Genomic DNA, 27,937 nt, shown 5'->3' on the forward strand with positions numbered 1-27,937 from the left:
AGGCTACCCTACTATAGGGACAGCATAAAGATCTATTTCATATTTCGTATAGATTTTACAACTAAAACTATTTTACAGGCAGGTATATTCATATTTGTCGTGTAGGCATTTTCTCACATTGATTAGATAAGCTGATAATATAAGAAAAATTAAGAAACTATTGATTTGCCACCGAACTCTTATTAATTACTTTGTAAATTTCTGCAGACTAAAAGTATTTAAGTAAATTATATTATTACATTCTTTTTGTATTTATTTTTGCGTCTGTTTGTTTACGCTCTAGTTAGGTTAAATTACACTAAATCACCTTTACGCTGTATCACGCACGCAACAGAGTAGGCAGAGGGTTAAAACCTCGTGTTATGACACTCCGTTCCCACTTTCTGCCGAATTCTGGAGGCATTGCGTGCTGAGAAGCGGAAATCAACGCCGCGCTTTGCCTCAACACCAGAGCGAAGAAATTAAAATATAAAATTTAAATAAATATTTCCTTTCCTCGAGTGGGGAACCGAATCGAACCCACAACCAGTAGATTTTGTTTCACAAAGTGTGCTAAAAAGACCAGGCCGGTGCCTGGTCTTTTTAGCTGTGAGTTTTTCTTAATATTATATTGTACTAGCGGCCCGCTCGCGGTTTCACCCGCGTCAACTATGTTATTATTAATTTCTGTCTCCATGACTACGTCCTAGTGACGTCTATGCAAAATTTGAGACTCCTAGCATTTGTAGTAATGAAGTTTCATACAAACTTTCGACCCCAAAAAGAACCCCTTAGAAATCGAATATTGCAAATTCCCGTCTTAGCGAGCACCTACGTCCTATAAGTAACCCCTATGCAAAATTTGAGATTCCTAGCACTTGTAGTTTCTGAGATTTCGTGATGAGTGAGTGACCTTTCGATTTTATATATATAGATTAAAGGGGAATTGTTTTAATATATTTTACCATTTAAAAAATATTTGATCCAAAAATGTTACTGCAGCGATCTCTTTTACTGGTGACGTCTGTAAAACTGATTAGGTACGGACATCCGATAACAACGTGTGCAAAAATATCAATAGAGTACTTAAATATATAATTATTGTTATCAAATTAATTATATTAAAAGGATAGCAAGAAGGTTGTTTGATGATAAGGTAAGAATGAGAAATTGTGGCAAAAACAAGAGGTTTTTTTCTTTATTTTAAAGAATCGTTTGTCACACAAGTGAGGTTTTATAAAAATTATGAAGTACAAAATTAAGTCAATTGTTGTTTTATTTTTTAAACGTCTTTTTTATTGTTATTGGCACATCACTATGTTATTCACTTTGGGGGTAAAAACACATTGAGTGATGGGTGGCGGAACACTTTATAAGTTGATCCAAACAGACCAATACAACTTTGAAAGGTAGAGTGCATTCAAATTTAACTATCTCAAAACTATGCCAATATCAACATTTCTTATTCATCTAAGGTATAAGCAGTTAAGCTGCGCTGATGATGGGCATCATCAATATTTACTCAATATTATTGTCAATTAGGTTTGAGATACAATGTTTGAATAATGTGCGTAGATACTGTCTATAAATATATTAGACTAACAGGAAGTAGCAGACAAATAAAATAAATCTGAGACGAAACTTTATATAAATTAGATAAAACTTACACTTAATTAAAATTCATATAAACAAATCAAGATATATTATTTACAAAAATTATCTTGACTTACCAAAATATTTCACAAGCAATCCATATAACAACCAAAATATTAAAATATTCAACGCCATGAAAATCAGCATTGCAGTTAAATTAGACATTTTAATAAAAAACAAATTACACTTTATAAATACAAAAATTGAGGAAATGCGTCAAAAATGTTATTAATACGAAATTAGAACGACAAATGAATATTTTATCGTAAAAAAATAAAATTAAGAATACGTACGATAAGCGTTATATCGATCGATTATGATTGTGCTCTTGATAAGCTTTAATTCTATATGGCGATATACAAAAATGTAATTATTAATTTGCTCGTCTCCTAAACGTCATTTTCGCTCAGGCTTGAATGAGTTAATGGTTGTGGGTTCAAATACCAATCTAGGAAATCATTATTATACTAACTGGAGATCGATGTCATTTTCATTGATTTTTTTCTATAAATTTATTAAGGGCCGTATTATGAAGTAAGAAACACCTAGAAAGGAATAGCAACTCAACATGAGAAAGTATTCAATAAAAAAATATTGAAAAAAACACCCGTAAAAACCCGGACTGCATAAAACTAAAAAGAAAATAAACAATCCTCTTTTTAGTTCTATGCTGTTGAGGTTTTAGTTGTTTATATTTTTTTTATTTTTCAATTGAAACCTTAATGGTTTAGCTACCTAAAATATTGTAGCGCAGCGGCGCAGTGTCTGACTGTAAAGGTCGAGGGATGAGTTATTTTCAGGTTGAGGTTGTCGGAGTGTCATAACACTTGCTTTATGTGCGAAACAGCGTGAAACTAAAATAATCATTTTTGCGGGATATTTAAAGATGTATGAAAACTATCACATCTGCTCTATATTCTCATTGGCCAATCACTGTCGTCAGTTAATTTAATTAAGCTTGTTAACATTTGACTTTTAACATAGTCGTGGTAATAACAAGAAGTGTTATCCTTAAGTAGGATTTCAATACTAAATTAGAACGTTATTGTAAGATAGAACTTAACATAAAATGCGAGGACTTTTCTTGTATGTAATAATAATAAACATTGTTACGTCCCTAGAGATATATGACAATGGGTTATTACCTTGATATACCTGCTATATATTACAAATATTATTATTATTGTTATAGTTATATAATTAAAATGTATTAAATGTATAAATAACCAGCACAAACGCATCTTCATCTGCTTATACTTGTTGTTATATTATAGCCAAATTATGAAAAAAATATTATATGAACAATAATTACACAAATTTTCACATTTACAATAACACTCACAGTTCACACGCGGCTTTGCCCGCTTTAAATTATTGTTTTATATACCCAATTTTTTTTACATTAAGTAACTTATGTGTTATTCTGAAGTACAAGCTATATAATTCCTTCGTTTCATTTAAATCCTTTTATCAGATTTTGCATGAAAGCTTAAAATAATAATATAAGTATTTATTAATGTTTTTTATAATAAAAAGAAAGTTTTCCGAATCAAATTCCGGAAAACACATTAAATGTTCTTCTACATTTCATAAAACAATAAAAAATATCGCTGATTTTCCATCATTAAGTTGTCTTATGCTCTTTTAGACAAGAAATAAAAAAACAAAGAAAGTAAATAAACGACAAAGGATAATTTATCATGTATTTAAGTCACATAAACATTAGTCTACTATCCATTTAAACTTTCATTAGTAATTGTTTGTATAAATTAAAAGGTAAACACCCGGTTTCATATATGTACTTTACTATTATCGAACAAAGAAGCCAATGTACGCTATCACATCGATAGCGATATCACACACGACCCTGATAACACTTTACATGGGAGTCTTAATTGAAAACATTTTTTTCTCGACCTCCAGTATCTATTATAGATAGATTTCTAATCACTTCGGAATTTTGTTTGTTTTAATTATAAATAAATATTGTAAGATAAAGTTACATTTAAAAAATTATAATGTTAGCATAACATAAAAATTATTTTGTTTTTATTTATTTAATTCTATTGTTTATAGTTTAGAACAGACTAAAAAAAGAAACGTTCATTGCCTACAAAAACATGGATACTAAATAAAAAGAAATATACAGATAAAATAAAAAAATAAACTTACGTCTCTCCACACACGATCCAAAGCAGAACCACAACCAAAACAAATATAAACACATAAAAATAAAAGTACCAATCATAATAGACGATATTAGATCCATTTTGTACAAACACCACGACTGACAAGAACAAGGCTATATTACAATTATCTTATCGTTGATAATAATTTATATCTTCATAATAATCGCAAAAATGCGCAGAGCGGTACATTTTTTTAACAATAATTGAAAAAAAAGTTTCGAGGGATTTTATTGTATCTGTAATTTGTTATTTAATTTTGTTTTATCTGTGTACGTTATTTAGAAAAATAATTGTGTGACAATACATGTTTGCGCGTGAGTGAATGATCGTGTACTAAGCGTTTAAGGCGATCTGATTGCCCTATAGTGTGCACTTCCTTTAGGATTCACTTCTTTTTACATTTACATGCTTTGGGTGAGAGAGAGAGAGAGAATGAGATAGAAATCCTCGAAAATTAATTCGATAGATAGATAGAAAGTATTTACAGTTTGATAAGTAATAATAGACTTTGATTTGACAATACATTTTGATAAGTTTAATAATTACAAATTCCGCTTGTTATATTTTATTGTTTTAAAATATGGGAATAACTCTGATCTAGTAGGACAGTGTGCGGTGTTAAGCTCCAACACAAAGTTTTCATATTCCGTAAACTGCAAGAAAAGTTGAGTATCGAGTGACTTTCGAATCGATTTTTTCCACTTAAACCATCAGATATGACGCAAAGAAAAAGAAATTAAACATACCTATCCAATAGCAAAAAGAGATGCTGTAAACAAAGCAGAGGAAAAGCAGCACCATACCGAGCGCAGGCACAGTGGTTATAATTATAAGCGTTATTATGTCATTCATATTAAAAAAAAATCACAAGAGCACACCGTAAAAAAACAATTTCTTTCTACAACTAATATTATATTTTAATATGAAACTTCGTATTTATCTATAGATAACAACAATCTCGTCAAAATAATCTTGCAGATTATATATACATAATTTGATATTTAATTCCTAGTTTTTGTTAAATGAACAGACATACGAATTTATTTCGTGCTGTTGCACTTGATACAGTGAAAATAACACAGCATGCTCACTTGTACCTAGAGGTAAAATGAAATTCAATCATTACTCTGAGTTGGTGTGTCCCAAATATAGCTGAGTAGGTGGAGGGGACCTGGTCTTTGTCCACTTTCTGTCCCTTTTTAGAGATTTTACGTATTCAATGGAAATCAAACCCATAACTATCGCGTTTACAGTCCAACGCTGTGCCAAGGCGGTCTTACAGCCTCTGACAATTAATATATAAGATACATCTTACCTTTCTGTCAACAAAATGCGGAAAACAGAAGATAGAGTGATTGATCACTAAATATACATTTGTGACATAATGTAAAAGGTTGCACTCAATTTTTCATCATCTGTCTGTATCTAAACATATGACCTTCTTAATATACCTATCCAAGACATAAAAAAATATGCACATAAATCATTAAGTGAGACATTCCAAGTATTTAACAGTTCTAGGTTCAAATTCCGCTTGTAATATATATATTGTTTAAATATAGTAATTACTTCGATCTAGTTAGTCTACGAGTATATTGCGTTAAGCTCCACCATGAAGTTTATAAATGCAATAAATGCCAGAAAACTCGAGAATCGAATGATTTATCGAAACTCTCCGTTTAAAGAATTACATGTGAAAAACGTAAAGAAAAAAATTAAACATACCTATCCAATAACAAAATGAGATGCTGGAAACAAAGCAGGTGAAAAACAACACCATACCGAGCGCTGGCAGAGTAGTTAAGGCGATAACCGCTAATATGTCACTCATATTGAAAAAAAATCACTAGAACACACTGTAAATAAACAATATCTATCTACAACTAATATTATATATGAATATTAAACTTCGAATATATCTATAGATAAAAATAATCTGGTCAAAATAATCTTGTAGATTATATATACGTAATTTGACACTTAGTTCCTAAGATTTTTTTGTTAAATGAACAGACATACGAATTTGTTTCGTGCTGTTACACTTGATTGGTTTACTTGTAATGCAAGTGTTGCGAGGATGCTATAGTCTAGACTTGTTTTAGTGTACCTAAAATACCTACTATAAGAATATAATACTTTATAATACTCTAGATTCTGGCTTGGATCGCATGAATTAAATTTAAATTTATCTGCTCTGATAGATAAAACGCGGCGTTGAGTTCCGCTACTGAACCCGCAATGTCTCGAGGCTAGATCTACCTGCCCTGCTTTAAGAGAAAAGATGTGAAGCTATTTTTAGTATAAACAGTTACAAAAATTTTTATTTACCTTTTACTATATGTATATGTTTTTTTTGTTTTATAAGGTCGTATAATACAGATTTAACTCTATTTAACCGTCATATAATAATTTCCCTCTGTGAAAATCTTTAACACCTCAGCAACATTTGATGGAATTATATATATTTTAAAATATATTTTCTATACCTTCATCAACCTTAACTGAGACATTGAAAAAAACTACTGTTTATAAATTAATCAGCTAACGATATAAGATAAGAATTTTAACTGTTAATCTTGTGTTTACCGATTATACCTAAAACAATACTGCCTAGATGGTAAATTGTTATCGTGGTACACAGGTGTCACAGTAAAAATTATGAATGTGGGATTAATGTGAAATCTTATCGTTTAGGTATAAATGTATATTTTTTGGAATAAAGTGGCGGAACTCTACATCGAATTTTGGCTGACTAGAGACAGAAAATTAAAATAGTTAAATCTCTCGAGGGGAATGGAACACATAACCATCACGTTACTAGTCTAACGTCGTCTTAATATGCAAATGAATTTATGTCATATTATATTAATTAATATATTATATTATAAACATATTTATAATATAATTTCCTATGGTGTGATTCGACAAAGTAGGATATACAATATTTTTAAATTCTACTCGGCTTTAGTACTTGTGAATATTCGGCTCTATCTGATAACCTTCAAAATGCAAGGGATGCGTAAAGATAAATAACGTTGACACTTATATTATTTTATTGATAAAATTACTCATTAATAAATACGCTGTCGTAGCATAATAGGGCAACTGATTGTTGCGACAGTTGTGGGTTCGATTCCCACTCGACGTAATGTATTTAAATTATTGTCAATTCCCACACTGGTAGTTAAAGGGGGGCGTTGAGTTCCACCACTCAACAATCAAAGTTCGGCCAGAAATTGGAGGACAGAGTGTCTCAATCCTAGATTCCCTCTACGATGTCTACCCCACTTTATAGGAAAAAGCGTAAAGCTTTTTTATAAAATAATTATTCTATGTATTTAATATAGCAACAATGATGACGCTAAATGTAAATTGCATACGCATCTTACATCTGGGATTAGCGTAGCTTAACCATTCCAATATGAGAAGGTATTTATATCAAGTGATCTAGATATCTTCTAAGGTCGAGAACATATTTATTTTTTAATATAAGCAAGTTAATACTAAGTGAAGTCATATTATTCTTTAGTTACAAACGTGGGTCGTTCATCCGTTTGTACAGACAGCATAAACAGCGCCCACGGTGTAATGAAATATCTAAATCACTTAGACTCCTAGACTTAAATAGCTAGAGAAGTAAGTACCTTAGTTTGTTAGAAATAAGAAAATCAGAATATTGATAATATTTGTTGAACAGGAAAGCAGAATGAAGATTTTGTATAAAATGGAATTTTTGAGGAGAAAAACTTTAAATCTTATATTTTTTTAGCATATTTTTTAAATATATTTTTTTTGCGTGCAGTACCTGGGACAGGATATAATTATCCACTTGACATTTGACCGGGCAGTTACATCACTCAATATTATTGTACTTAGAGCATAGAAAATGAACTCTATTTCTTATAGAATAACGACTTATACATAATAATTAATAATATACTAAGGTGTGAACGCAGTACTATCGTTTAAATGCACAATTTCAAAGCATATTTATAGGTATTTAGCTATCTTCAGCTTCACGTTGCATATCGTAGAATAGGTCGAGAGAACCTTGTTTCAAGACTGTCCGTTGTCCACTTCCCGCCCGAATTCGAGACATATTGTTGAGTTGCGGAACTTAACACCGCTCGTTGTTATACTACAGCAGGAAAATAAACGTAATTCTTTCCCTTGAGTGTAGAACGAACCCGCAACCATCGCATTAACAATCAGACGCTGTTGTACTCAGCCCGGATGACCTTAATTACACGCATGCAATCATTTAAATCACGGCTATGAATGTTATGTTGGTATTTATAATTATATATTTACTGGAATTTTTTTTATGATTAAGATTGATATAGATACATACAAGAGTTGTGGATTTTAACACAACGCTATAGATTTTAAATCCGTGTCTAGTTTTTCTTAGTTATATTGTGATCCATATATTTCTTAAAAAATTTATGTGTGTACATACACATGTGTGTGTGTGTATTTTACACATTTAGTTCTTTCTATACATTCATTGTAAAGAAGCCAAAATATTCTATAAGGTCATTTATGATTTTTGATCTTAAATGACCTTAAGGAATATTTCGTTCGCTACAACATGTTATATTATTGTACGTATACGTAGGTACGTACGTAGCAGGGTTCGAACCCGCTATTTAACTGCTCTATTATAGAGTTAATTAAGTTTAGTAATTAAATAATTGATGTGAAGTATCTTACGAAATTTATAGTTACATTTTTTATTTTTTTTTACCATCACGTTGTATCGCGCACATAGGAGCAATAGAAACCTAACCTGGAAACCTAGGAATAACACACTCCGTTCCCATTAAGACACTTCCGTTTTTTCCACTTTCCGCCGCAATCCAGAGACATTGTGTATAAAGTAGCGTAACTCAACGCTGCGCTTAATAAACATAAATTATTATATATGAAATTCTATATTCTATATTACTTACCACAAAACATAAGTACGCAATATCTCATTACAATACACGTAAAGAGAGTCAAAACCAAAATACCAGGCAGAATTACAGCAAAAGAGTAATCTGCCATTTTACACACAAAATTCACTCATAGCACATTTCTAGGAAAGATCTAGATTTTTATAATAAAAAAGAAAATGACTACTGAATATCTTTTTTATTTAAAAAAATAAAGAAATTACTTGTAAATCTCAGCGTAAATCAAAATAACTTGGCAAAATGGCCGCCATGATACCGTATAGTGGGTTGAGCACGAAAAACCACTTTTATATTAGATATGAAATATCTTATCAGGCAATTTAGTATCGGGAAAAAGGATTTAGAAGTGCTTTTGTGACGTAAAGCCCTTCATTAATGTATTGAACTTTAATGTATGACTACGTTTTATTACGTATGAAGAAATTAACTGTAATTTCAATCTACCGTATAATATATTTTAGTAATTTCATAATAATATATAAAATACTTTTAAACGGTATTACAAATAGTAAATTAAATGAAAATACAAAAATACTGTATAAATATTGATTGTAAAGTATAAGAATAATGTTAATACTTATTTTTTTTATATTCGGAAGTGGCCATGCTACCTAACTACAAACTAACAGGAAAACAAGTGATAAATCACAAAACAATATTTTAGGCAATATCATAAATTATATTTTATTCATTATCCATTTAAATAAGAAAAAAAATTAATTATTAAAATATATAAATAGCGCTATCTATTATAATAATCTACATCAATCGACTAAAAGTACCGCTACTTACCACTAGGTGGCAGGCAATGCACGTATTAATAATATGTAAGAATATTTTAGTTTTGATTGTAAATATTATGTATATGATTTATCTAATATAATATAATTATAAATGATAGCCGTTTATAAATTTGTCTGTTTATCGGTGCGTTTGTGTACACCAATCTCAGAAAGGGCTTAACCGATTTAAATGCAGTTTTCAGTTTTTTTAATTTGATAAACTTTCCTTAACGTTAAATGTTTGTTTTTTTTTAATTCATTTACAAATAAAAAAGTTATATCAATATAAAGAAAAAAAAAATTGAATTGCCTGAAATTTCAGTTTCCAATTTGTGGATATTGCCTTTAAAATTGTAATGTTATTAGTACATTAAAGTAATTCAGCCCGTACCCTTTTTATCCATATCATTATTTTTATTACCGTTATTGTTTCCGTCGATGACTAACAAGGCTCTAACTGAGCGACAAAACGGAATATTATAATGATGTGTCATTATCTTCTCTCTTTGAACTCTATTATATTTTATATTATTCTAAATGTGCACATAAAGAAAACAAAAGACAGAAAAAAATAGAAATATTACTACTTACATTTGTTTATTGCTTTTGTAGCAATTCCATAGCAAATACAATAGTAAAATAGCCGCAATTCCTAACGGTGCCACTACTAGCTTAAACCAAACTGATCTAGCTGCTTCCGGTAATGCTTCTTCACTATTCATTTTTATTAAAAAAATCTTTTAACGTACTTTTAATTCAAATACTTAAATAACAAATATTAAAATTTATAATAAAATAGTAACTAAGTGCTTATTGATTAATAAATTAAAAAGAATAGCTGTCAAAAAATGGCGGCAAATTATCCGAAGGAAAATTATCACAGATTATTAAAATCACAAATACATTTTTTGACGCAGAGCCATGGGAACCCATACACTACAGTTAAATCGGGTATGCTGTATTAATGACCGTGAAATTATCGTTTATCGGTTCCTTTTTATCTTAACGTTTTATCTAAATGTAAATAAATATGATGTTTGCAATTTAGATTACAGTGATTAATCTTTCGTGTTCTTTGGAAGATAATTATGATAATAAATGCGATATTTTTTGAATATTCCAATCTTTAATTAGAGTTTTTTGTGCGCCACTGTTTGATGATGATGCAATTGTATCAAGTTTAATTATTAACTCTGAGGAAAAAGAAATGAAAATCTGTTACTAACGTCGTCATAAGTCGTCATAACATATTATGCGTAATAATATATACGAGTATATATTTCATTTACTTTCTATTATTATCATCTTCTAGTACTTAGCTTTTTTACAAAAATATAAAATAATATTATAATCAACACCTGGACATGTCCACAAATACACGTATCAAAAATCATTCGCCAGATATATTTATTGATTTATATAAATAAACCTTATAAATTCAATCGTGTAAAGACGCCGCCTATCTCAAGTACCTACTCGACTATTTACTGTCAAATCGAATATCTTTTTATATTATCCAAATCCTAGTCACATGACATTTATCATTTATAGGTTATTAAATTTGTGTGAATTTAAAAATAACTTGATCGCTGATAAGAAATTGCGAAAATAGCGAGTCGGTCGCGTACCGAGGGTTCCGTTTCAATTTCAGAATTCACAATTGTAGGACAATGAGAAGTAGGTACAAGTTCTTAAAGTTGACAAACACAAATTAAGGGAGTAGGTAATAAATGAAATAGAAATATAAGTTTGTTATAATGTTTCTTTTCTATCAAATATCTAGAAATTATCACTTTTAATTTTTTTATCCTGTATTTGTATTGTAATTCCTCACTTAATGGAGAAAAAACTAAATTAGAGTATTATTATACTCGTAGGTCAATGGGAGTGAATGGTGGGAGTGGGAGTTTAGATTACGCGACGAATTACATATAAAATGCAACAAACGGTACGCATAAATGCTCGTATTTTTTGATTGCGCTAACCTAGTTACTTTTACTAAGTTTAATTACTAAGAGACAGCAAAGTTCTATTAGGATTTTTCATTTGAGGTACGGAACCATAAAAATCAATAGATTAAAGATCAATCTACTATGATACTGAGTGTCAAAATGCATTTTGTACTTTGACGCACTCGATAGCTATCAAATATAAATACATAAAATCCCAAAATATATTTTTATAAGAGCGGAAAATTAATATAAAAACAAATTTAATCCTCGTTTAAAGTTACCGACATATAAGTTAATTTAATGCGTATTTAGAAGGTAGCATTATACGCACCTACCTACTACTACAAGATGCTAGAAACATTGGGTGAAAAAAAATCCTTATTAAGGCTCCCGCGAGGTTCCTTAGTTGATTTTGATGCATTTATTATGTGAATGTTTTATTTATATAAAGTGACATAACGTTCAGTCACGTCGATCACTAAGTACACGTCTAATAATAATTACGACATGAAGTCAAGTTAATAATAAATATTAACTTCTTCATTCGTTATCTACATTAATTTATGGTTTCAATGCCCACTCGAGGAAATAAAAGGAGGAGAGCAAGTTTAGAAATTTCTACGAAAACAGGAGAAACGGGATATCGATCTTAAGTCCTAAAGTCCACATAAAAACAATTATAGGCCTACTAGTTGCATGTTAAATACCTTTTGCTTATAACAAATAACTATACTTTATTGAAAAACGCACGTCTGTTTTATGACGGGAAATAACAACGTTTAATATATATTTGTTCAGAATAGAACTGCGACAAAACGATTTCCTGCATAATAACAGAAACGCTTTTATATATTTACTTCGCGTATGAAACAACGTCGTCGTGACGCAGTTGAAAATTATTTAGCAACACACGATGTGTGCAGATTCAATCCACTTGGGTAATGTTTACGTTTTAAATACTTCGGTTAAACTAAACTGAAAGGATAACTGAAAAGACTAAACATACCAACTTTAATTATACGGAAAGTGGAAAATAAGTTTATTTCAATAGATTCTCTCAATAATACTTACAAAATTTTATTGATGTATGTAAAAAGTATAAAATTCAGTTGTTTGTACATTTATATAAAAAAATAAATGTTATTATATTGTAATAAAGATAACTAGATATTTTGGAAAATCATCATGATTTTTTAAATATTTTTATACTTGAATTTTTGTGTAAAGACATGAGAACATGAGAAAGACACTAAAGGATGCAATAAATCGTGCCGTAGTTGATAAGTGTTTTACAGTAAACACGAAGGTTGTGGGTTCGATCGATATTAGGGGAAAATACATTTATTTAATAATGAATTGCGGGTTTTTAAGAAAGTTATTGATACACCCGTTGAAAAGTCAAATGTCGTAATAATGTGACAAGGCGTTTGGTTGAAATTGGTTCACTTAGCAGGATAAGTACAGGGAACCTAGTGTTAAATATTCTGTTTCCTTTAAGACTCTTCCGTTTACCACTTTCCACGCAATTTTAGGTATAGCGAGTTAAGTGGCGGAATTCGCCACCAGTTACCAGAGTATGTAATATTACCTGAGTAATCTATAAAATATTTATATATGAATTTCAAAACTAGAATAAAAAAAGTATTTATAAGAAGAATTATATAAAACTGAGCTAAGTTTGCTATACTGTGATACAAAAACCGGTCTGTGGGGGCATGGATGACGCGCAGAGGTTAAATAAGAGGTACTCACGCAAGTAGTAAGTCATACAGGTCATAGGATCAAATCCTGTGTGTTACAAAATTTGATTATATACAATTTCTTCCTCTCGTAGGTACTTACATTGTTACGTGTAAATTTTCATAAGTAACTTAACGTTCCAAAAGTTCTTCTAATTACCTAATTATATAAATAATATTTTTATTTACATTTTCCCCCATGTTACATAACGTAAAGTTGAGATTTGCCACTAAAAAAATGATTTTAAAAATTTAAAGGCGTTTAGATTGATAATTCAGAAAATATATATTTTTTAATTTCTTAATAATGGTGTTTTATTTGTTAGCTCCACTCTAACACTGTACCTATCCTTATTGCAACGTAGTTGGAACCTAGGGTTAAGTCACTGATCTCTATCAATATAAATTGAAAATGAAAGGCAAAAAAACAATAGGATATATTGACATAATTATGTAATTAGACACTCTACAGCCCAAGGTGACGGAGACATTGTAATGAGACTTAAAGGTTTTTTATATGAAGTCACGTCATACAAATACCACGTCTATTAAAAAAGTAACCATTTAAGCAGACTGCACGACGCAAAGGAGCGTAATGTGTTTATTATTGGGATACAATCTTCAATTGATTTTTAAATATTTTTCAGGGATCCTATTAAAATTTAAATATTTTCTGACTGTAAATTTGAGGACTGTAATTTACAGTTTGTTTTTTTTTATAATTACCTATTTGTGCACTTGTAGTTTCATTTAAGTACATCAATCAAAGCTTTCATCTGACGTCAAATCACTACAGAACTGTATATTATAAATGATATATTACTTAAATATTAATAAACGTACACAAAAATCTAAATATTCTCGTACTAGTGATGGTATAAACACGTATTTTCACAATACAACCTTCGTTCTCACAAATTTGTATAGTGATTATTTATTATTATATAACGTGGCCTCGCAGTTTGAACTGACGTTTTTTCTTATTATTTCTCATAATAAATCTAATTTGTAAAATTATTTGTCTTATTCTTAAATGGTCACGTTACACTGAACAACATAAAGAACTCTATATCTTTGATAGCTCAAATCATTTTTTTTTTTCAATTTCCCGCTGTATCCCGTAGGCAGAGGGAGATACTCCACTCTCCATTTTCTTTCAAAATCTGGAAGCCTTGAGTACTGAGTGACGGAATTCAACGCCGCGCGCCCTCAATAGACAGAAATGACATGACAGTGAAGAAACTGAAAATATTAAATATTTCATTTGCTCGAGTGGAAATCAAACCCGCAACCTGTTGCGTTTACAGTCACACGCTTGAGCCCCTGCGCTACGATAGGCTTCATCAATCATAATCATAATAATCATAATCATTCTATAAAATTAATTAATATTATGCACCGGGTGACATTATGATTTAAATTATAACGTTAAAAACAAAAATGATATTAAATATGAAAAAGGGTTCCAATTTTACCATTTAAAGTACGGAATTCTACAAGAGGAAAACATTTTAGATGTGCACAATCAATAAATAATAAATCAATAAATATTTAATAATAAATAGATTTGTTTAATTCAGACAAGTTACATCACTTATTAGAAGTACTTTACTTCAACACCTCAATGTCATACAATTTGAACGATTAAACGTCAAGTACTTTAGTTACTAGTACTTATTACAGGTTATTTATAGGTCTTCGTTCTAATATTTCACCGACACGCGCGGTTTACTCATATTTCTGGTATTGTCCTAGATTTTGACAGTTTTTAGGTTAATTTACTTTATTTAATATACCTAGATATGAATAATCTGATTATTTTTACATTATTTTCGATAAATTTAAATCAATTGTTATTGTGATTGTACTAGTTTTTGCTTTAATTGGCACTTAGGTGGCACTTTAATTGGCACCTTAAGGTGAAATATTTGCTTTGTATCACTTTTTCAGTCTTAACACGAAAAAGCCGAAAATTTAATATGAACAGATGTTTTTTTTTTATTTTCATAATTTTTCTGCAATCTGTATACTTGTGCGTAGGCAGGGAGACTCTAGTTTTAAGTTTCTAATTATTTTAATTGGAGACATTGAATGTTGAATGAAGCATCACAGCACCGAATTTTGTCAGAGTGGGGAAATGAAATTAATTCATCACCCTGACTGGGGATCGCACCCAAATCCATTGCTTTTACATTCCTCTCCATGTCACAAAAAACACAAATTTGTAAATAAATAGAGAGGTGCGTGACGAATAGAGTGTTTTAGCACTAGGTCCTTTCTGCCTGCCCTGTTGTATGCGGGAAGGACAAATACAATAATTATCACTCGATATCGGAATATTACACCTATACTTTTATTAGTCTTTTGTTCGACTAACAGCTTTAATGTATATAAACAGTTTTATATCTAGCCATATAACATTCATACAATTTTATTACATACTTATTTTTTACTGCCGTCGGAAAATCGTGAGATTGTCATTAAAATCATTTAAGGAGATATTTAATATGTCATTTGGAGTATCTCAGTTTCGTCAGGACGTAAGTGTTTTGGTGATTAACTAGATTATTTGCCTCTTAACGACAAATTTGGTCTAAAATAATATTAAAAATATCATCTAGAATCTTCTTTTGGATTTCAATTGTTAAGAGATTCGACGTCATCGTGCATTTGGCACTGTAAAATTGTAAATGCATGATTATCGTTAGAAGATAGCGGGTTCTGAGCCCGGTTGAAGTAAGGTATATAAGATTAAAAATGTATCTATATGTTATAGATATAGAACATACAGCTAAATGGTTTAAAAACCATAGTTAAGTATTTTTCTTTCCTAAGTGTAGAATAACACAAATATTTCGTCGTTTTAGCGCGGCTTTGAATTCCGTCACCTAAGAAGCAATGTCTTCAGGGCGAACGAAAAGTGGAGAAATAAGTGTCCATAGTATATTATCTTCCTTTTCTGCTACAATATTTAAAAACAAGTAATATTGTTTTCGATTGTCCGCGCGGTTAATGTAAGTCAGCTGAACTCGTAATTCGATCGTTGGTCTGTCACATGACTGCGATCTCGGTGCGTTATTAAATTTGATTGAATTAAATTTAATTTAAACGCATGTTATAATATTGAAAAAGAATAATAAAAAAAAGACAAAAAGCGATTAATTGCATTTCTACATATAATCCATACCTATATTATAAATTCGAAAGTAACTCTGTCTGTCTGTCTGTCTGTCTGTCTTTTACGCAATTAGGGCCAAACTGCTAATTCTTTTGTGATAAAATACACATATAGAGATACTTTTTTTTCTCATATTTGTAATATTATCGATATATATAAATATATTCAAATACTTATTAATTTGACATGCAATTTATTCCGCCATCTTTTTAACAACCGCCGTCCGGGCCCACTAGTAGTTTATATATATTTATGTACTTTTATTATAGCTTCACGCTGTGCCTTCAGGCAGACTGCTCATCTATATAAATAAATTAAATCCAAAACTCAAGGTAGCTACTGTAAAGATAAGGAGTTTCTTTACGTGTCCTTCGAACTTATTTCATCCTTTCCATGAAAGTCAAAACCCATGTAAATTTAAAGTCCCCATCCTAAAGATCTTAAGTTGATCATTAACGTGTTTGACTATGACAATTACTCGACCATAACGAGGTTAAGGCACGTGACTCCAAATATCCGGATAGTCTAAAAGTTTCGCCCGAGTATCGTTCGCTTGCTAAGAATTGAGTAGAATTTTTATTATATGGTATACTTGAATATTTAGCTTCCAGCTTTAATATAGGCAGCCGGAATCTAGGAACTTAAAGTCAATTACTCCGTTCTCCATTTTCCGCCAAATTCTTGAGAAATTATGTGTGCAAATATTTTAATTAATTTTATTATAAATAATTTTTATACTTATATTTAAATTTCAATGTTTGCTTGGAAAAATATACAAAAGTGAATAGTGCTATAAATTATAACAAAATTATTGACCGTAACCGCTTAAATTATTTTCATTCCGTTGTCTGAAAATCTAAATCCATAATTATAATTGAATTTTTTTTTTCCCCACCCCGGTTTTGTAAAGACACGTCAGTCTCCGCCGAATTTTTGAGACATCATGAGTCGCGGAACTGAACGCCGCGCTACCAGAGCGGAGAAATTAAAATAATTTAAGTATAATCATTCCCCGAGTCACCGTCAGAATTCGTAACCGTGGCCTTTACAGTCAGGCTCTATCCCGCTGCGCGACAACAACAAACAAATTACAAATAAAAAATTACGATAAGATTATAAGACTCACCTTTCTTAGTCTTATAAAGCACGAAAACAATTCTAATAAACATAATGAATATTAAAACAAAAACTGGTATAAGTCCAAATATTCTTCCATTCTCCATATTTTCGGCTACTTCTGTAGTTTCAGTGACTTCTTTCACTAACACACTATCGTCCAACTCTATATGTTCCATAACAAAAATAATTTATGACACCTTTATTTTTTATAAATTTTTAATAGTAAATTCTATTATTACCATCTAAGTTGGCCATTCAATTTTATTTATTAATTTTCTTTATTATCTAAATTTTCTTTCCTATTTATTTTGTCTTTTTTTTATTTAATGTACATTTAGGTTCTGGTCGTTTTGGTAGGTACGCGTCTTAGAACGTCAGGTTGAAGACTGCCGCGCCGCATGCAAAGTAAATAAAAAATACATTCTACTTCTCAGCGTCTTAAGATAAGGATAATTTTTGGAACATTCAAAATTTATTATGTTTAGATTTTTGTCTGAATATTCTATTTATTTTGTTATATATATTTTATCTGTGCTATTATTATAAAGCTCATTAGTTTTTGTTAACCGCATTTATATCAGGAACTACTGATTTGAAATTCGAATTAAAGAATATGGTCTTCTATCATCGTATTCTGTGGTCGTCTATCGAGGCAGATTTACATAAAATCATTTTAATATAATAGTTAGTTTGACTCTACCTGTTTGCGCGACAGTTACCGCGGTCATGTATATGTCATACAAAACTATTGAACTGATTTCCATTTCGCCACGCAGTTGAAACTGCAGGGATAAAGACTACCTTATAGTACTACAACTACCCTACCCTACTAGTATTTTAACCTACTAAAGTTGTAGTACTAGTGGTATTTTGAGCATCTGACTAGAAACCGGACGGTTTTGGTTTTCCATTCGTTCTTGTGAGAAAACAAGGCGCGAAATGATATGAACAAAAAAACTCTTAAAAATTGTAGTATTAAAATATTCTGTCTGTATTAAAATAGTGAGGAAAGGGGTCTAAAGAAGTAATGCAAAGGGGCCAAAACAATCCTTAAATATATCCAATATATATGCAAAAGTAACTAACTAGGTCATTCGAATTGATGATACATCGAACCTATCATTAAATCAGCAACAATTTATCGCTCGTACCTTTTATCCAACCTAGTAGATTAGTTAAAAAAGTATGCGTCATTGTCCTAAATATAAATTATATGTCATATTTTTTTATAAGCTAGTTTAATCATCTATATATGTTGATTTATTAATGATTTTGTTTGATTTATTAATTCCATTTGTGTGGAACCATTTTTATACAATGTAATATAAATAGATGCATACCTATATGCTAAATTTCCCCACTAAAAAAGACTAAAAACGATAATTGCCTAGAGTGTAAGATCGAATATTGTCCAAACAAAATTCTATTTTATGGTATCAATAGCCACCAAATAATTAAAATTATTAAAATAAGTTTACGCGTTTTTCTGTCTATAGATTGTTATCATATTTGAGAAACAAATTGAGAAATATGTATATTAGAAGACAATAACTAAAATATGGTCTTTTATTGATACTTGGCCTTGGTTAATAATTATAATCTTTTTTATCACATACATCAGCTAGCTATTATCCTCATTTTCTCTAAATTCATGTTTACGTTCTTTATTTGTTTGTTTTGATTTTATATATGTTATCTTATTCCTTATTAATAGGTTCTTTCTTTATTTTATCAAGTTTACAGTATAATTTTCATAAACTAGTTTCTACTTGCTTTTCCTTCCTTTCAGTCACATCATTCATTCTTTAAATTTCTCGGTCTACTTCGCTTCCTGCTGTATAGCAGGGTAGGCAGAGGGGAACCTAGTGTTAAAACACTCCAATAACCAGTCGATTTTACAGTCACACTTTGTTTGTTTGTGGCCTCAATTTGTGGTTAAGTCCTAAATAAAAGCCTTAGAAAGGCAAAGTTTGGTATTAAAGCCGCTAGTACAAGGCTATCACACATATCAGATGAAAAGGCTCTGGTTAAGTTGAGTTTGAATTTCAAAGAAGGTGAGACTTCCAATTTTTGCACGGAGCCCTCGGTAGGCGAATCCTCGCCTCGTGCTTGAGCAGTTTTTTTTCGTTACATTCACGAAGCGAGATCGTGCTTTTTACGAGTGTTTTAACACTAGGTTACCTCTGTCAAACTATAATAAAAGAAAGGAGACCTTCTAAAAATATATAATAAGTAATTATAAAATTTCTATAGTAACATTATTAAACTCTTATGGTATCATTCAAGTGTTACAATTAATTTATAACACCACAGTTTACTACGCTTATAATTAACAACTAATGATAAGAATAAGATTTTGAGTAAACGTTACGTCACAAGTGTTCATAAAGTAGTTCTAAGAAATAATACGTAAGAAAAGGTATTATGTTATTCTGGAAATTCCGTTCTTCTTTTTCTGTTTATCTGAAGATTTTTTTCAGCTACACGCAGTATCTGCTTGTAGGCAGAGGGATTCTATTGTTAAGATACTCCCCAACGTTTTCAGACATTGCGTGTTAAGTGGCGTAACTCACCACTGCGTTTTATTTGCCTGGATCCTCCAAGTGGGAATGGAATCCAAAGCTACAGGTTTGTACCCTTAGGCCACGACGACCTCAGGACTTTAGCAACATTTGAAATATCTATCTAATATCTCTACATATATTACGAATATATATGTGTTAGAGTATTTTTTGTAGAGATAATATAAAATTTATATATTATGCATGTTTTATCAGCGATGAAACAATCATACCACAGGCTGTCTAGTCTTGGATCTGATACCATTATATCAGTTCTTTTAACAATTATTTATCTCTCCCCCAATCCTAGAAGCATTATAAAAAAGATTTTAGTTAAGATTTAGAAGATTAATAATTTCGTAAATAGTAGTGTCAGATATATGTAGAGTAACGGGTGAGAAGTTCATTAAATATATTTTTACATGATTATTTAGAGCATTACATTAATATAATTGTTTATTAATTTATATTATTAAATTTTTATATCAAAAATCTTCAGGCGACGAGAGACAAAAAGGCAGTATCTCTTCTCTCCTGAGGAGCGAGCCCGTCGTGGTGCAGAGGCAAGTGTGTGACTGTAACGTTAAGGTTGTGGGCTCAAACCCCACTCGATGGAATGAATGAATGAAAGAAACAAAAAAAGCCCGGCGTAGAATTCAACACGCAATGCTTCGAAGAAATGGGCGAAAATTGGAGAACGGTGTATCTTAACACTAGGTTCCCTCTGCCTACCCTGCTGTGTAAGGAATACATACATGTATTAATTAAATGTTCTTCTCTTTTCTCTTAATTATATACTTAAATAAATATTTATATAAAGGTACACAATAAACAAGTGCCTTATCTTAAGTATTAACTGGCCAGTGACCTATTCTATAATTTTTTATAGAGACATCAAGTAATCAATCCGTATGGAGGTTAGTGTCGAGACTCGAGATGGATTGTTTACTTAGATTTGTTAACGACCTACTCTTGTTATCTAATAAGCAATAAACAAACAAATACATATCGCATACAAATCCTATAACCTAGTTTCGTTTGTTTTTTGTTCTGTTTATTTTATTTTACCATATTTGCTGTAGTTTTGTGGGTTAGGCAAGGCAACATGGTGAAATACTTGAGTATAAGACATGCACGATCGCCTTTTATATTTCTTTTCAATGTTTTTTTTTGTTTCACGCAGCACGGTAGGCAGAGGGAACCTAGTGGTAAAACACTCCGGTCCATACATTCCACCGATTTATGAAGGCATTGCGTGCTGAGTAGCGGAACTCAATGACGCGCTCGACACCAGAGCGAAGAAATTAAAATTTCAATTTAAATAGATAAAGATAAAGATAATGGTTTTTTTATACGATTTCTAAAAAGTAGTTTTATTTCCCAAGTGTCGAATAACACTTTAATATTGTTAAAAATATTAAATAAATATTTCATTTTCCCGAGTAGGGATCGAACCCACAACCAGTCGCGTTCACAGTCACTCTTTGTGCCCCTGCGTCACAACTAGCCTCACGTTTATATTTATTTTAATAAAAATAAATGGCCGTAGAAAATGAACAGCGTTGAATTACGCCATCAATCGACTAACGTCTCTAGCTGGATAAATAATTATAAAGGTAGCTAAGTTATCGCCGCCTGTCCAGCAAAAAATTACATCTCAGAAGATAAATATATCCTAAACATTAAGCTATGTATGACAAACAGCTGGATTCAAAGAAATCAAGTATCTTTTAGTGTTATTGATTTCTCGTGACTAATATTCGTGATACACGATAGGTATTATCACATTTAGTGCTAGTGATGATAGTGATAAAATCTTTGTTTATATTTCAACCTAGTTACATTTAGATACAGATTTAGAGAATAATGTGTTTGTATATAATGTTGCATTTTTTTACTAAAAACAAAAACATATATATTTGAGGCCGCCGTGGTTCAAGGGCACAAGCGAGTTATAACGCGGTAGTTGTGGGTACGATTCCCACTCAGGGGAATGAATTATTTATTAATAATTTCGTTTATTCGCTCTGGTACCAAGGCAAAAAGCGGTGAGTTCCGCCACTCAACACGTGATTCCTGAGAAACAGTGCCACGACAGCCTCTAAGTTGAGATAATTTAAGTCTTAAGCATGAGGACCCTTGAGGACATGTATGAAGAGTTGATGAAAGTAGACGACGCGAAAGAAGTATGTAGAGATCGTAGCGTTTAGCCCCGCTTGGGATAATACTAAACAATATGTCTAGAGGAAATTTTAAAAAACCAACGAAATCGAACCTAGGACTACCACTAATAATTCCTATCTGTACCACGATGGCGTGAATAATGGAACTCGTGATATTATGTTGACAGTCATTCTTTATGTAACTGTATTTACATATGAATAAATAGTTCAATTGCTTCTGAAAACAACCTGTCACATGCATCGAGAGTATTTAACTAGGTATCTACAGTAAATATGATAAATAAATATATTTATTTGTCAACCGTATAAACCAGCAAGCAAGATGAATATTGTAAGTACCTTTTTTTTCTCGTATCTAGCGGTAAAGGCTTTTTTCTATTTGTAACATAGATCTAATTAAATTGCTAGAGGATAAACATGTATGGATTTTTTTACTGAGAAGTCAATAATATTCTAGGTACATATATGACTAAATATAACATATACAAGCCTAGACGGTATTCTTTTACTTTTTCTCGAAATTCACACAGAAACAGGTAAAAACAGGATTTTTCGTTTTATACTGTCCACTAAGTACACAATAAATACTAAGAATAATTCAAGTATTATTGTCGTACTAGCAAAATAACGTGATTTTAATATCATAGTAACTACGATTAAGTATGAATCAGTTAAATGTATGGTTATCACAAACGTGACTGTTAATTGTATGGAAATCTCTTTATTGTATCGCGAACAGAACAAAGGCTGCTAAAAAAATAAACATTAATCATTTGTTTTATTTGGTTTAGTGGAAATCTTTTTAATCTTATATTGTAAAAAAATGCCGCCGTAGATTAAAAATGTGTCTGTTTGCACACGATGTCTAAAAATTCAAATAATAGACAGAAAAATATATTTTAACATGCCGTTGGTCTTGAAGGACTTCTAATTAAGACGCCTCGGTGCTAACAAACTTCGTTTTCCGCTTTCCGCCCGAATTCGAGACATTACAGATTATAAGGTGTTATCGTGGCACAGAGGCACACCTGTGCAAATGTAAGTGTGACGCTTGTGTCCCACTCCCATCCCACTCGGGGGAATGAAAATTTAATGGTAATATTTAAGAGTAATGGTAAATATGGCTGGTAACGAGGTAAAGCGCGGCGGTGAATTCCGAATAACAAAAAACATTAATTTTCGCATTAAAGGCATTAGCTCGAAAATTTTGTGAAAGTAATGTTTAACACTACTAGGTTCCCTCTGCCTACCCTACCATATGCAGGATACAGCATGAAACTAAAAAAAACACAAATTAAAATCTTTGTCGTTACGAGTAAGTTACAGTTAAAGTTGAGAAAATCTATAACAAATATGGTCTTGAGGCCGTCGAGGCTCTCATTATAGTGTCTGTCGCATTCATCTTCTTTTCGTTGTCTGTCAGTCACTTAGCAACAGAAGAATTCTATATATACATATATATTTTCATACTTTAAGGCTTAAAACCTACGATCAGCTACACCTACTCTATATCTATTATTAGTCAGTATTAGTCAGACACGCTTTGTAACATTTGCTTATCAAAAGTAAATAATAGATATAAGGTCTTTATAATCTCTATGTATTGCTTGTAACTTCTATACATTAATTTCACTATTTCATTATTTAAATTTAAAAAATCGGTCAAGTGCGAGACAGGCTCGTCTACCGAGGGTTCTGTACTAATTTCAGGGTCCGCCCATACAAAAGCCAAACCATCAAACAAAAGCCTGGGGGCGTATGCACCTACAACTAGTAAACACTACAGACAGAAGCCTCATTTTTTCTGTGCTCCGAGGAGCCGTAAATTTAAATATTTGATTGTAATTTCAGCTTAGTACCACATCAAACGGTCTTGACAGACGGACAAAAGTGGAGTGGTCGAAAGTGATTCTTCATATAGAATCAGACCTAAAAAAAAAAGTAGAATATTCTGCTTATTTCATTTTAATTATTGACAAGAATCATTTGGCAAGAGATGATGATTTTAATGAAGTTAATTTTAAACGTAGCAGGAGTCGAACCCGCTCCTCTTAGAAAACGTCCAAGCGCTTTGACCACTAAGCTAAATCTTCAAATACTCTAAAATTTAATCCCAAAAAATGCAAGCGTAGTATGAAAATATATCACACTTGTCGGAAATAACTAGCTCTTCAAAAGTTAATAGCGGCATCTTTTGTGTAGAACATGAGCTTTTTATATCATTTACCTGTCAATTATGCCACAGATAGACAAATGTTTAAGTGTTTTTAAAATATTTTTATCCATTTTATCGATAAAATGTATTATTGTCTTGTTATCGGGACGTGCACATCATATCGATTAAGACGAGATCTGTGATTATTTTTATCTGTTAGTCATGTTTTATATTAGTTTTTTATGGAAATTATTAGGGAGATAAGAACTGATTTAGATTTATAATTTTTTGGATGGAAATTATTTCTCTTTAATGCATATTCTCACGGCGGGTTCCATGTGCGGAGATATCCAGTGATTGCTGTATGGATTATTATATTGGACTTGTGTTTGGAGTGTTGAGCTTATATTATAGTTTTTTTTTGTTACAGTGACATCTATGTTCACTTTTGTAAACTATTACTTATACTTACTTATTGAAACAATAAGCAAGCTATTGCCCGCGAGATGGCAGTAATTTATGGCTTGGCTTTGGCAAGAGTGCAATACTAAAGTATGGTGAGTTTTGGCCACTCGAAATGAATTTTCCCGATAATGGAGCGGTGAGTGAGAAACGGAACGAGTAAATTGATGTTATGTAGTAGCCTCTCCCGCTACGTGGGAAAAAGCTTGAACCTGAGTTAACATTAGTTAAAAAGATAATAGAATAATATTATTAAAATGAAATATAAATATAATTACTAATACTAATAAATATCATTAACAAAAATCAATTTCATTTAAATTATGTTTTTACATCGACAAAACCAGGAAATATGTAATTTTAATAACTCCTATATTAATTAAATGATAACATATCAAATATCAATGTAACAAATCCTATCCAATCTTTGTAAGGAAAAACTATTGTTAGTATTATATATTTTCGACTTTAATATTATATTTTCATCAATCTCTCCAATTTTTATGTAGGAATCGTTTTGAGGCGTAGTAGTACAGAGTGTGACTGAAAACACGACTTTGTGGGTTCGTTCCTGTTCGAGGGAATGAAGTATATAATATTGTCATTTCCCCGCTCTGGGAACGAGGCAAGGCGTAGAGTTCCGTCACGCAAAGCTTTGAAAAGTCGGCGGAAGGAGGTACGAAGTGACTTAACATTAGGTTCCCAGGTTCCTCTTGCCTAAAATCTTACTAAAGTGTTATAATACTAGGCGCCTTCTATCTACCTATGCGGTAAAATACTTGAAGCTGCTTTTATTCGTTCATTGCAATAATCGTTGATTTATTGTATTATCTTCCTGAACATTTCAGACCTTACTACTATTTAATATAGACTATTTAATATATATAAATAATAATAGCCAGCCGAAGTACCATTTATCTATTACTTGCGATAGTTACACATTTTTTAAAGACAAGACTAAAAAATCCTAAAAATAAGCTATATAAGAAGACTTACCAATAACTTTACATAGCAGCATACAGACACAAGTCAACAAATAAATACTGATTAATATAATAAAAGGCGTAAATAAAATATAGAAGTCCATTTTTCAGGAAAAATAAATGTACAGTAAGCAAGTATTAAATGTGTTGTTATCGAAATTACTACGGTATCAATAATGATAATATGTATACACGCAAATTTGATAATATTGTGTAGATATGTACTTTTTTATAATTTTCCACGTCAAAATAATGTCTAATTTGAAATATATCTTGTTGACTGATTATATATATGCAGAATGAACTTAATGTTTTTCGAGACATTGCGTGTTGAGTAGCGGATTTCAAAGTTGCGCTTTGTCTTGTTGCCGTATAAAAATAACTTATTCCCTCGAATGAGAATCGTACCCACAACGTGTCGCGTCTACGGACAGACTGGTAGAGTATGAAACGTAAAATACAGCTTTTTCCCGTTCCCGTAGAAATTTTGGAATTTCTGTCTTAGTGAGCACCCCTGGGTGCCATGCCAAATTTCAGCGTACGTCGGGTTTTGCGCTGTCTGTGAGTCACTCGGTAACAAAAGAGTTTTATATATTATAGATTATACACATATTTTATCAATAATGCAATAATAAATTAAGATTATGATCTACAGCCAACTCATGTTTTTTTATAATATTTAAACTATTTCCGGCTGATTATTTAATTGTAATAATTATTTAGATACATATTTTTTCAGTTTTTTAGCTCCAATTATCTAACTCGGTACGAATATAAATAAACGTTTTTGAAATAAGCTATTTTGCCTACTTTTCCTATTAGCCTAATAACGGTTTACAAACTAAAAAATATATTAAGCATATATGATTTTTTTTTCTTGAGGTCGTTGTGGCGGAGCGGAATTTAAACAAAGCACGGCGCTTAATTCCGCCACCTAACACGTAATATCTCTAAAATGTGGGAAAAACGAAAAAGTTAGTGATATATCACTAAGTTCACTAAGGTATAAAGCTTCACGCTGTATCTCGCAGGTATAAAAGGTATAAAAAAAACAACAAATAAAATGACTTACCGAAGAACCGCTCGTACCAATGCAAGAAAATGCATATCAATCCATATATTGCTACTAGAATTAGAAACGGCGCGAGAAGCACTATCATATCCATTTTTAAGTAAATTAATGACTGATTTTTTTGAAGCTATCCAATAATCGAAAACGTTCATTAGATAACATTATCGATTTTAGATAAAGATTGTTAATGAATAAAATGCTGTAGTAATGATTTTGTTTCGGACGTAATTTGAAAAGATCAAGGATTTACTAATTTTATAAAAAAAACAACAGAACAACGGAAGTGTCTAAATGAGAACTGAGTGTCTTAACACTAGGTTTCTAGGTTCCCTTTGCCTACCCTGCTATGTGCGGCTCACAGCGTGCAGTTAAACGTGCATAAATATTTATAAATGAAAAGAAAAAATAAAAATTAATACTACACTACAAAATCAACCTCCATAGATGTATGTCAGGATTTTTAGTCAATTTGATAACAAGAAAGGGCGGCGTTGAGTTACGGTACTCAATGTCTCGAAAATTCGGCGGAAAGTTTGGAATAGAGTGTCTTTAAAGCTATGCTAAGCTTATGCTATGGAGCTATGTTTATAGAATACTATTTTTTGAAACATCGACGATTGTGTTAATATTTGGTTTAACTGTAACATACGTAGGTAACTGAGATAACCCTTCAACCAAAGCCTATATGATTACATAGCTTATTGCGACATTAGCAAAAATATACCAAAAATAATCACTGTAGAAGATAATATTAATATCGATACTATTAGGGAAACACTTAAAAAACAAATAATAATTCATAATTTTGTTTTTGGTGCATTGCAACAGTGTCTGACACTGCGATGGTTATGGGTTCGACTCCCACTCGAGGGAATACATTATTTCCAGTTCCCTGCTCTAGCAGCACAATGAACGCCTTCAAATTGTACCATCAATATGCAATCTCCCGAATTGGGCAGAAAAATTTTGATT

At 31.2% G+C, this 27,937-nt stretch overlaps 1 protein-coding gene across 9 annotated transcripts in view; it reads right to left on the reverse strand.

The window, feature by feature from the left end:
* LOC146535102 (uncharacterized) overlaps positions 1 to 27,937 on the reverse strand; it is a 40,518-nt gene that overhangs the window by 12,012 nt on the left and 569 nt on the right. Inside the window, exon 1 of one of the 9 annotated variants that reach the window (XM_085192355.1) lies at positions 26,966 to 27,076. The exons of 1 other annotated variant lie outside the window; for it this stretch is intronic. In XM_085192355.1, the coding sequence (XP_085048481.1) occupies positions 26,966 to 27,059 (94 nt within the window). In that variant the 5' untranslated portion in view covers positions 27,060 to 27,076. Of the gene's footprint in view, positions 1 to 1,709; positions 1,813 to 3,804; positions 4,163 to 4,567; positions 4,689 to 5,546; positions 5,679 to 8,773; positions 9,040 to 17,556; positions 17,846 to 25,906; positions 26,035 to 26,965; positions 27,077 to 27,937 lie in introns of those variants that run through there. 7 more of the 9 variants (XM_085192356.1, XM_085192346.1, XM_085192352.1 and 4 more) reach the window with 7 other exon arrangements.

Source organism: Heliconius melpomene, chromosome 10 (assembly GCF_056956725.1).
Source record: "Heliconius melpomene rosina isolate 202511_hmr_F chromosome 10, ASM5695672v1, whole genome shotgun sequence".
Lineage (NCBI taxonomy): Eukaryota > Metazoa > Arthropoda > Insecta > Lepidoptera > Nymphalidae > Heliconius > Heliconius melpomene.